Source organism: Chelonia mydas, chromosome 9, assembly GCF_015237465.2.
Source record: "Chelonia mydas isolate rCheMyd1 chromosome 9, rCheMyd1.pri.v2, whole genome shotgun sequence".
Lineage (NCBI taxonomy): Eukaryota > Metazoa > Chordata > Testudines > Cheloniidae > Chelonia > Chelonia mydas.
Window position 1 is genome coordinate 34304304 of NC_057855.1, and position 12564 is coordinate 34316867.

General features: G+C 42.3%; 2 protein-coding genes across 9 annotated transcripts in view; one reads left to right on the top strand and one right to left on the bottom strand.

Annotated features, from left to right (window-relative positions):
- The window catches only part of COL4A3 (collagen type IV alpha 3 chain), a 104172-nt gene extending 94786 nt beyond the window's left edge, over positions 1-9386 (bottom strand). For all 3 annotated transcript variants that reach the window (XM_043522343.1, XM_043522342.1, XM_037909097.2), the window contains exon 1: positions 9215-9386. In XM_043522343.1, the coding sequence (XP_043378278.1) occupies positions 9215-9298 (84 nt within the window). In that variant the 5' untranslated portion in view covers positions 9299-9386. The remainder of the gene's footprint in view (positions 1-9214) is intronic.
- A 126-nt stretch (positions 9387-9512) lies between these two features.
- Positions 9513-12564, top strand: part of COL4A4 (collagen type IV alpha 4 chain) — a 133423-nt gene continuing 130371 nt past the window's right edge. For 4 of the 6 annotated variants that reach the window (XM_043522339.1, XM_043522341.1, XM_043522340.1 and 1 more), the window contains exons 1-2: positions 9513-9710; positions 12439-12478. In XM_043522339.1, coding sequence (XP_043378274.1) covers positions 9673-9710; positions 12439-12478 — 78 coding nt within the window. In that variant the 5' untranslated portion in view covers positions 9513-9672. The remainder of the gene's footprint in view (positions 9711-12438; positions 12479-12564) is intronic. The other 2 variants (XM_043522336.1, XM_043522337.1) reach the window with 1 other exon arrangement.

Consider the following 12564-nt stretch of genomic DNA (forward strand, 5'->3'; position numbering starts at 1 on the left):
GATTAACCATACATCTACTCCACTTAGCCCAAGAACAAGACCATGTTCTCTTAATCTTTGCTTGAATAACATGTACTTCTTCAGAAAGTTGTTTGCCAAGTACATTAATTGAAGACATAATCCCATTTAATGAACATTATGAACACCAAAATTTACACTATCTTGATTTAAAAAGCAGAATCCCATTCTGGAATTTCCTAAACATGTTTTACCTATTATGATGCATGCCTGGAACCAAATATCAAAGAGGCACAAAATTAAGCTAACTGCAGTGTATAAAAATACTCCAAAAATATGATTGTCTCTTTTGTGCTACTTTATTGCTAAAATCTAATACTTCTCATCTTTTAGTGGTTTGCCCATTTCAATTTCCATTCATCCTAATTTATCATAAAATTAAATAGTAGTTACTGTTTCTTTAAGGTTTAGGAGCGAAACCTTCCTTGTCCAGTACTACCACAGCAGGTTTCCTGGATCAATATTGTGGCAATAGGGGGAGCAATCACAGAGGGGGAGGGAGGTTTTGGGTAAAGCAGTCTGGGAACTTCTTAGGAAACTGATGGTGCTGACTGATCTCAGGACCCCAGGCTGGAGTTCCATGAGTAATAGGCTAGAACCTCCTGCTCCTCACTATGGTAAGGGCTCAGGTGGGCACTATTGAGGGGTTACAGCCAGGCTCTTTTTCAGAATCAAAAGAGCAAAGCACTGGAAATTAAGGGGTTTTTATAAATAGCACCCTTCCAGAAAAAGGAAGCAGGTTGGAGCTGCTCCAACAGGGTCTCTCCAACAGGCAAGTGTGTATTTTATTCTATTGTGTATTCTTTGCAAAGACTTTCAGCAGATCCCTCTGACAATAGTCTCTGATGTAGTTTTATTATTAGGGGGGAAAATGAAATGAAGCCCAGAGCAGGAGGAATTTTGTTACAAATCCCAGAGATGTGCTTTTTATTTTCCTGTTGAGCCTGACACAGGCAGTAACAAATTAAAAGGAGACAATGTGTGTGAAGTTAAGTGTGATATACATATTTCAGTTTCTTTTCTCATTAACAAAGTTCATAATAGATTTCCTGGTAATATTGGAAGTTCACATATTGCTGATCCTACTCATGCCCACCCTGCTGCATTTAATATGACGGGAATTTTATAATAAAAAAAAAATCAAGGCAAGATAGAATGGGCAGATAGTCCTGGCGTTGTATTAGTGGTGCTACTGATAATGTACCCTGCAGTAGTACCATGGGGTGCCAGTTATGGACCAAGGCACCATTGTGTTAGGAGCTGCACAAACACATAACAAAGACAGACCTCAGCCCAAGGAGTTTACAATCTAAATAGGTGTGCCTCTTCTCACTCTCATGTCTATCACAGAAACAGGAGGTGAATTCATGCATCAGTTGATGACACTTTCAGAATGGCTTAAGTGTTTGTTGGACAAAAGTTTCTTATTTAAACTCACTGTGGAGCCTTTCTGGTCAGAGTGAGCCTGCCTGTTGGGGAGTGAATGGGCGCTGCTGTAAAATCACCCTTTTATTCTCCTCTCACAATAGTTTTCCTGTTTGAGGGTCTTATTCTGCAGTTCTTGCTCAGACAGTTCCTATGGGGGTCAATCATAGAACTGTCTGAACAGGAACAGTATAATCAAGAACATTTAATTTCACCTTTTTCCACCAAAACATCTGCACAGATGGAGGAGTGGGTGGCATGGAGGATACTTGGCCCAGATACAGATTTATAGCCCCATTTTGACCAGTTTATGATTAATTTGACAATAATTTACCTAAAATCCTACAATTTATCAAGTAGTGTATGGGAATAGGGTGGTTTAATAGTTTGTGAGCAATATATTGGTGCTTACTATCCTAGATTGTAGAAGCTGGTTAAAACCAGTCCGAACCGCAGTATAGCTAGGCCTTGCATGCCTGCCTATATTTAGCAAACACCATTTTTTTGGGACTTGACTATGCCCACATGGTTTCTTCATATTGTTTTTGTTGCATAAAGAGCAAAAGATACAACAGGCACTTATTACCTTTCAAAAAACAAAACAATACTGATATTGTTCTTTTTGTGTGCTAAGATAAATGGGCAAGATTCTTATCCCAGTACTCATAGCAATTAGCATCTTAATCCTAGGTCAAGGTACTATTCAGTGTAATTAAGGGTATCAGAATCTGGCCCAAAGTGTTTAAATTGTCAGGCAGGTAGAGTTTCCAAAGGCTGTTCAGTAACCATGTATCCCTGGGAGTTCCTTCTCCAAGGTTTTTGTGCTTGAAATCACTCAAAGCAGAAAGTCCCATTAGGCTAAACAAATGTAGCCTTCAATAAGAACTATGTTAGAGAGTGTTCAAATAAATCCCCCTTTCTGGATTAGCCAAAACAGTCTCAGAGAATTTGGTCTTGTGGAAAAACTTTGGAGAGGTTTTGATTAGCTTGTTCTGCTGCCAACCTTTGTGCCGCTTCACCTCCTCACTCCTTTCCTAACAGGGAGACATTTTAATAGAGCAACCTAATAACCAGGAACTATATCATCCAATTGGTGAAATGCAAAATTTTACTAACAAGTGCCATGCCTAACATCACCTCAAACACTGTGCTTGTATATGGCATCCTCTTACTCCCCCATCCATTGTCCAGTGGGCGTAGGGGGTATTAATTTATATTGTAAGTCTTCTGGTTCAAGGACCTGTCTTTTTGCATGTCTATACAATTCCTACCATGCTTTTGGACACTATATAAATAACATTTTAAAAATGGGTCCCTAAAGGCCACACATAAGGAAAAAACAAGAGGCTATGCAATAGCATGCCATACCACTGAACAGTCAAAAACCTTCCCTTCCACAAAACATAACTGGTGGCAATGCAATGTAGGAAAAAGGGTGCTGGCCTTCTGAAAGTAGATGGAGTCAGGGAACGACCACTATATGTAAGCATGATCCCCTTGCAAAGTGAGGTAATTTCTGACATAGTTTCTAGCACAATTTAGCATTGACTATAACAATATTAGCTTTCTCAGAACAAGCCCACAATATACACTTTGATTTTTGTTATTACCAATAATTCTGGAAAGCTATTGAAGCTCCAAAGTTGTGCAGGCTACTTTTTATTTTAAATGGCCACGAATATTGGGTGAGTCTGGGGTGAGCCTCAAGCCAGGCTCCGAAAATTAGAGACAACTTTTACAAATTTTTGCCACAGATCAGTTGATTTTGTGACATCTGTTTGGCATGCAGATGTCAGGGAACAATATAATGCAACCTACTGCTCCAAATCCCAGTAGATTTTGTTATGTCAGCTTTCTCTATGTTGTTCTGTGTAAAAGTGGAGCACACATGGCCACAGTTGGTAAATTTTCATTTGAACAGAGGGAAAGAATGGCAAATAAGTTAGGAAGTTAGCCTCTCTGTGCCAGTTTTGACAGAAGCTTCCCTACTCTATCACAGAATTGGTAGGTTAAAAAAACAAAAAAAAACCCCAAAAAACGAACTACCACTATAAAGCTGAAAAAATACAAAAACATAATATAAATGATCAGGCAAAATGGAATCCTTTCAGTGTATTTAAGAACTGTCATGGTTTTAAACAGTTAAGAAGAAAACCAACAGCCGTTGAGTTTTGCACCTAATTTCTGGAATCACGTAATCTATGCCAACATACTGAGTTTACTATTATTACTTTGTTAAATGAGGATCGTAGAGTGAAAAGGTGCCAGTAAAACAGATACCAGATATCCTCTAGTACTTGCAATTAACAGCAGAGTATTGTGTGTCAAAGCCATGTTATGATAAGACACCTCTCGGTCTAAGTTGCCACTGTAGTTCTTCCATAATAAAATCAGAGTACGTTTGTGACTATCCACGCTGCAAAGCAGTGGAGAATATGACCCACTGTTTGCTCTGCAAGTGTAATAATTTTAATGATCTTTAATCAGATGCAACTTGGACTATACAGTTTTGTTTAAACGTATATCTTGTGTATTTGTAAAAACAAGACTATACGTCAAATGCTGACAATTCATCTGTTATGAATTTTATCACGGCACAGTAATTCATTCATTCGAGTGTCTTATTGCAATTATAAAATGCATCATAGACAGGATTTTTAAAATATATCCCTGTTAATATAATCGGTTCTGAGCAAGGAATTAGTTGTAATGATGTAACAGTTCTGAATTCCAGATTTCCAGGCAGACTACTTAATTTCTCTTGGCCAAGAGACAATAATAGGTCAGATGTCAGCTGGTGTAAATCGGCATAACTCCGCTGTTTCAATACGTTGACTTGAGTGTAATCATTGATTTACACCACATGAGGATCTGGGCCAATAAGAGTAATTTCACACTCCAGTATTCAACATCCTACACAAGGGTGTAATCAGCATTTGCTACACTTAGCACTGTACCTGTTGCTTTCTATGTGGTTTGTGGTGGACTGGTGACAATTATAGAGCTAATTATAGAGACAATCAAGACCAGTGCAAGCCAGCCCCTGGAAGATAACCACATCTAGAGGCCGATCGTGAATTTCTTAAACAGGTAACATTCCCGCTTACCTCAGGAATGAATTATATAAGAATTAACCAACCCAACAGCACACTTAACCAGGAGTGTATTTTTATAGATTGGTTGATTAACTGTGTTATACATTTTCAAATGCACAGCCTCGATGTCAAATGAGGCCACTATGCCAATCAGTGCAGATAATTCACAATACCTGAGTATTCCCAAAAGCATGCCTAAGGGCAAGTGTTATAACTTTGACAACACTTTGCCCCTCCTACATCTTGGCTCATTGTCAAAGCGTACCGTTCTGCATCACATTTCTAGCAGACTTTGGTATAGGTATGCTTATGGACCAACTACAACATAATTGTGTTAATTTTTTTCTTCTGATATAACTTTCCTGTTTCATATTTCAAGACATATTTTATACTATCAACTTTATTAATGTTTATTTAGAAAAAAGACAGGTCATCATCAAAAAGAACCATAGAAATGTAGGACTGAAAGGCACCTCGAGAGGTCATCTAGTTTAGTCTGGTCCACTCATGGCAAGACTAAGTATTATCTAGAAGACCATCCGTGACAGGTGTTTGTCTAACCTGCTCTTAAAGATCTCCAATGATGGAGATTCCACAAGAAGAGGATCTCATAAACATTTGTTTTTCAATGCTGATGTAGTAAAAAATGAACTAAAAGGGAAATATAAGCCTGCTACACTAATTTAGCTCAGAGTCACATAACTGGCCAGGAACATGATGTTAAAAAGACCTGTTCTACAGACCCTAGGCTGTAAACTAAAGAACTAGAGCCAGTACTAATTTCAATGGGCTTCTTGTGCAGGATCAAAGTGGAAATAAATTTAGTTGTTTTGAATTATCTTTAATTAAAAATTAAAGCTTCAACAGCAGTCTTTTACAAGATTCACATGCTCTCCCTCTTTCTTTTAAGCAGAGATTTTTCTGAGCTAGAAGAACTGGACTCTAATAATACTGAATATTTTGTTGACAAAACTTTTGTTGGCATCTGCCATGAATGGATTAATTTTGTATTTATTTTATATTATGTCATGAATACACAGTGTGAAGTGTTACTGGTTTGTCTTTAGCAACTGGATCAGCTAACAGGTCTTAAGAAGGCTAGTCACAGTCTGAATGGAAAGCATGACAGTTGAGTCCCCGGTCATTCCTTTGCTCCAGGGAGAAGATATTTGCATCAGCCCTTCACCTTGTGTTTATTACCTTCCCATCTGCATCTGCTCTGCAAGCACCTTACGGGGCTGAGTAAAGTTTCTACTCACGGCACACCTTTCCCAGCCTATCTGCACAGGGAGGAAAGAAGGCTGCTATCCTCCCACACAGTAACCCACAGTGTAGACAGCATACACATGGAACTAGGGGGTGATTTTATTCTTCTTATGCAAGCATGTAAGACTTTAATACAACGTTGTAGGCGTCTAGCATGGAAATGTGTGCAAAGTAATCTACTCATAGTTTGCTTAGTCCCTGCCCCAAGGAATTTACAGCCTATCTTTTTTGTTCTATGTTGCACAGTATCTAGCACTATGGGGCTTTGGTCCATAACTGGTTCTCCTACGTACTATTGCAAATACAAATACTACATTTTAGTTAGTTAGTTTACTTACTATCGTCATTTTGATATAGCAAAGATCATGAGTTGCTTAGATTCTTGTGCAATTTTAAAGTGCATATTAACTGTGAAACAATTAAGAGAGGCGAGTGCACTAATCATTACTTTAAGAACAGAACTTACAGTACTATAAACAATCCTTCTAACTTTCTAGTATTATCTGAGCAGATAAAGTACCATCATTCTGCATGTTTCTGGAAGTAGAGATTTCACAACTGAATTAATAGGGAAACTTGGTTATCTATGCCAGCCAAGCTTAATCTTAAGCAACAGAATCTTCAGTTTCCACTTGCAGAGAAGAATAAATTCTTAAAAAAAAGATTTTCTACACAAACTGATCTCTGAAGGACAAATGCATTGAATTAATGAGATTTCATTTCACAGTATAAAATATGCTTAAGGCAATAATTTGGTACCAAAGATACTGTACATAAACTGAATGTACAGATTGCTACTCATTTCTGACTTTGGTGTATCAAATGACTCTAATCTGCCACTGTTTCACTAAGTATGAGAGCAAAATTTGACCCTCAAACCCCTTCAACACAATGGAAAAAAAACTTACGGGTTTTGAGCAATTGAGGTGACTTTGGGTAGGAATCTGATCTCAATTACTCTGCTGTAAACCAAAAACAAATCTATTATATGTTTCTCTCACACAAACATAGCTGAAATCAACTGAACTGCCAAAGAAATACTGAACCTAGTAGAGTTCTGAACAGACCCATGACAGGTTTGAAACAAGTATGCAGAAAAATGTGTATTGTATTGAAAAGGCAAATACAACTGTGATGCTGGATCTTCACTAAAGCAACTATTAAGTATGTTTGATTACCTTAAAAACAAACACTTCGATCTTGATTAAATGGTTAAAGTTTGTCTGCACGTTCCTTGTGAGAGAAGAAATAATTGAATACGTAGAAAAAGTCACCTGAGAGTCATTTACTGTATTTAATTTTAAATACTTTCTTCAGAATGGGTTAACTATAAAATAACCAGAATATTTTAAGATAGAAGCAATGACTAAACAATCTTGTGCTGGGAATCTTTAACTGTTTAAATCTATCAAAGAAAAATAAAGGATCAACAAATTTTTATTTATAGAATGGACTGCTGAATATTTTGTAATTCCACCTCAACTATAAAGCATTACTACTTCTCCACTGAAGTACTAAAAGATAATTGTGACTATTTTTTAAAAGGTAAAATAAACTGATTACTATAATGCAAGAAATTTAATATGGAAATTCAACAGAAATTGCTAATTTCATCAGTTTACAATTTGACATATAGCAGAAATGTTGCTGGGGAGCCACACCTAGGGTTACACAGTAGCATCCACTCACAAAGTAGTTACCTCCTGCTCCACCGTCAGAACAGACGCATTTGTGGGGGTTAATGGCCAGCCAGAGGGGATGGGAAATCCCTCTGGTCAGCTTGCTCTCAAGGGAAAATTGCAGCATAGGGTATTGCAGATGGTACCAGAGTTAAAATATGTATCAAACAGGCATACCGTATATTGTAAAAAGTTCAAACTGAGGTTAATGTAGATGGTAAACAGTTCTTCCTGTGTGTGTGCACATGTGCACATACCTGCATGTAGAAAGATATATATCTATTAACAGGGTGGATTTGATTTAAATCACTAGTAAGGAAGACTTGATTTAATCACGGTTTTCTACATAAAAGCGCATTCTTGTTGGTTGTTATAACCTTAATACATATTCTTCACAACTCAGAGATAGATGTAGGTTTCATTTTTAGAAGGTACACACTATACATTTTTAAACAGTGATTTATTTTGAAAACTTTTCAGATTAGTTTTACAGCTGTATCAGAAAATTAATGATTGTTTGGTTATTTCATTTACCAAATGTAACTAAAGCAGATATTTATGAAGTCACTGGGAGATGAACTATCTCCAATTCAACAGGTTAATCATTAATATTTGGAGGACTTTCTTGCCATGCTGTATTAGGAGGAGAACATTACCAGACAGACATTTAAATTGTTTTATTTAACTAAAACTACAACGTTAAGTATTCTGGGTTGTTTTCTTCAACAGCAAACATAATATTTTAACAAAAAAGCGTATGTCCCTCTCTTCTCACATTTATCTCCAGACTTCTGCTCCTTGTCCAGATCTATTCAACCCCCAAAAATCTTCTTCTATTCATTGAACTTTTCTGAAACTTTGCACTTTTAGAGAGAGGTAAGGGATTGACTCTCTGTACACAAATTTGCAGAGGGACAATAGAGTTGAGGTTTCTTTATTTCTCACCTCTATATATTATTTATTTAAAAACATTTTTGCTGAAACACAAATCCACAGTTTGAAAACTGCAAAACTAAGCATCTCTGAGGGTATCTTCTAGACTAAGCCCTGAGTCCCATTGGGTAGATAGAAAGATTAACCTAAATAATCGATACAGAAGTCCCTGGAACCCCATAAAATTGGGTCCCTAATCCATGAACTATTGGAACTCATTTACAAAACTTTTCTTAAACATGACATGAATATATGGTCTCATACTATAGAATTAGAATTTATAATCCCTATTCCATGATGAAGTATCTTAATTAAAACTATTTTTAGGTCGGATTTTTTCGATAAAATGCTCTTTGAGGAAAAAAACCTATTTAATTTTTTTAAAAATCATTGATTTTTTTCCACCCTGACTACAAATATACCACAAAAGGAAGAAGAATTACAATTATTAACTAAATAGTCTTGTACCCCAACCAGATTGTTTCAGCCCAGGTAAAATTCCACACTGGAAACAGAATTAAGGCTCTTATCTTGGTCTTTCTTGTGAAGAAAGTTGATTACTCAAATATTGCAGAAATAACAGTATTGAGTCTCTCAATAGGTACAAATTGCATTATTTGTAAAACCTTGGGACATGAGTTGATTATTAATGCAGTCAAACTTGTTCCGGGTCTCTTCTTTTTAATTTTATTTTTAATATCACCGCCAGCCCCCACACAGCTGTTCGCGCCTCTAAATAGCAAGTCACTAGCCCTGCGGCAGGGACAGGTCCCCCCCCCCGCGCGCCCCGACTCTCACCTTGGCGGCGGCGAAGCCGTCGGGCCAGCGCACGCTGCTGAGCAGGGCGAAGAGCAGCAGCCCCAGGCAGCCCCCGCGGGCCATTTCAGCACCAGCGCGCCCGGCCCGGCCACCCCGCGTCCCGCGGCGCCCAGCAGCGGCCGCTCCGCCCGCACTCCAGGGCTGGGGTCTCTCGGGAGGAGCCGGGGCGGGGCCGGCGAGGCCCCTGGGCGAAGGGGGCGGTGGATGCCCTGCGAGGCGCCGCGGGGCGGGGGAGGCCGGGCCGGGCCAGGAGCCAGCCAGGGATTGGGCGCCCCACCCCGGCGCTGGGGGCAGACGGGCCAAGCGGCGGGAGCTGCGCGAAGGGGCGGGGGCCCAGGCTGGCGGGCATCTCTGGCGTCTTTTCCACAGCAGCGACTCTGCCTCCGCCTGGAGTCCCTCCGCAGCAGCCCTGCCCGCGGGCCCGGGAGAGCCGCCCGATGCCCAGCGCGGGGCTTCTTCTAAACGCCCCTACCTGGTGGGTATAACACAGAGCGGGGCGGCGCCGCTGCCCTGGGGCTTGGCTGGGATCCAGCCCGGAGTGTGTCCTCATCGGCCTCACGTGCCCCTCGCTGCTAAACGGCATCGTGTGTAAGGGGACAGGCGGGGGTGAGGTAGTATCTTGTATGGACCAGCTCCTGGTGCCCGCCGGAGAGCTCGCCTTCAGGCGGAGGACCCATAGCAGCCTTTGGGAACGTTAATGGTCATGCTTTGAGAGATAAGGAAGAGCTGAATGCCCCTAGTTTGCAGGCAGTGTTAGCGGCGCCCTGCCCTGCTGGGCATGTTCAAAATCTTGCCCATAGTCACCCCTGTGCAGGGCCGGATTAACCTTTGATAGGCCCGGTGCCAAACATATTTGTGGGCCCCAATGGAGGCAATGGAGTATGGCACAGGGTGGCCCCGCTCCGCCCAGCCCAGTGCAAGGGCACTATTGACAAACTGGCACTGTTTACAAAGTGGGCCCCCCCAGCCCTGTGCTGCCAGCATGCCCCTTCTGCTTGGGGGCAGGCCCGAGGCACCAACTTCTGCTTCCACCGGTGGGTGCTCGACAGGGCAGAAGTGCTGGGAGGGAGGGAGAGGAGCAGGAACGCGGCGTGCTCAAGGGAGGAGGTGGGGAAGAGGCGGGGGAAGCTTGGCTGCTGGTGGGTGCGGAGCACCCGCTAATTTTTCCCCATGGGTGTTCCAGCCCCAGAGCGCGCACACAATCGGCACCTATGTGGCAGGCCCATGCCATGCCTCCCAACTCCCCCACCCCGACTGCCTATGGCCAGAGCGCCTCTGCACCCACTATGCCCAGCCTCCCCAACCCCCCCAAAAGATGCACAGCGCCCTGCACAACACCAGCCCTGCCCAGCATCCCCTGCCCACAGTCCCACCACAACTGCCCAGCACTCCACACAGAACACCCCACTCCCTTGTGGCCCAACATGCACAGATCTTCCCCACCCCCTCACAGCCCAGCACCCCTCCACCCAGATCCCTCAGAGACCCACTCCCTCATGCTCTGCTTCCTGGCCACACTCACCGGCCCTGCTGGGAGGCAACTGTGTCTGCTGGGCTGAGCCAGCAGCGCAGCCAGGGCTGGTCTGGGATGAGGAATTGCTCTGGCCCCTCAGGAGTGGCGCAATCAGCCAGGCCAGGGCCTGCCCTGTCCAGGCTCCCTCAAGATGTACTTGCCTGGAGAGGCCCAGCCAAGCCCCCCACACTGCCCCCACAGCTGGCCGAGACTGGCCAGGATTCTGTACCAGTCCCAGGTGCTCAGCTCCAGGGAGACAGGCGGGGCCCCATAAGGGGTGGGAAGCAGAGATTGCCCGGAACCGGAGGTGCACTGGTGTCCGGCCAGGGGTCAGAGAAGAGCAGGGGAGTGGGGCCAGGGGGCGGAGAGGAGCCATCGGCCAGCTGGCGGGCAGGCCAAGAGAAGCAAGTGGTGAGCTGGGGACGCAGTGCAAGGGGAGCAGCCCGGGGCCCCTTCTGAGCATGGGCCACTGGCGCCATTGTAAACCCAGCACTGCCACTGTGGTTTGATTACCTGATAACTTCATGTTGCTTAACTATTTACTTGTTTCTAATGCAGCCAATGGCTTGTCTTTTCCTGGCGTCACTATTCCTTTAATTCTTTCCACAAACTTTTTGATTATATACAATCTGTGGTATTTGGAAAACAAAACAAAGACATTTAAACACTGAAAAGACGGCATGCAACCAGGCAGAAAGCTAAAATATATTAAACATGATTATAGTAAATTATTTCAATTTTGGTTTATGGAGTATAGATTGGTGTGTATATATATTTTAATATTTTAAAATACATTTTCTGTATTGAGTGTACGTATAGTTAATGAACTGGACTGGTACATTTGTTTAGTTTGATCCTGCAAACCCTTATGCATGTGAATAACTTTACACACGGTCCAGCTGAACTCAGCAGGACTACTTGTGCATAGTTACTCCCAAGCATAAAGACTTGAAGAATCAGGACCATATTGTGTATTGTAGTTGTTGGCCAAGAATTCCCTGCCCCCCCCCCCGCCAAATTTTAGATATGTGCATGTCCAAGTCATTAAGGGCTGGGCTGTAACTTTATAATTCCGCTCCAGCAAGACCCAGCATGTAGCCATGCTGCCTCAAGAGCAGGGCAGGAACCAAATTGTTAATGAGTGCCAGTCTGGCCCCTGCTGCTTTCTTCTTCTGGGGGAAAGTCAGTTGCACCAGATATCTTGATGGTATAATTCACTTATCCCGCTGCATGGGCTCAATTGTGCTAGATGATGCATTCTGGGGGTAGATGCAAGGCTCTCCCTATTTCACCCGCTTCTTGCTCACCTGAGCATGATGGGGAGTAGCGGTGGGGGTGGCTGCTTTCCTCACATTCTAACTTTGGAGATTGGGGGGGCGTAAACTCCTTATCTGCCACCTGTGGACAGGTAGCCAGGGTTACTGGTGAGCCTAAAACTGATGAAATTACAGAGTACATTGGCTATTACCGGATGACATGCAACCCATTACATGTATTCCTTTTCAGTTGATAGTCATTTCAAACCTATCTAAATATTTAAACATATACTACTTTTTAGATTTCAGAGTAGCAGCCGTGTTAGTCTGTATCCGCAAAAAGAAAAGGAGTACTTGTGGCACCTTAGAGTTTGTGTTTTGTAGTGGGTTTGGTACTGCAGTTTTAAATTAATTTAGCTCTTTCTTTCTAACAGGTGGCTAATGACAATTTTTTCAGTGCAACAAATTCATGGGGTAAGTGATTTGGATGCTAATTTTAGACAATCAGTCAATGCTACACACTTCAACCAGGTAGCATTCCCTACCAAGATGAATATAGC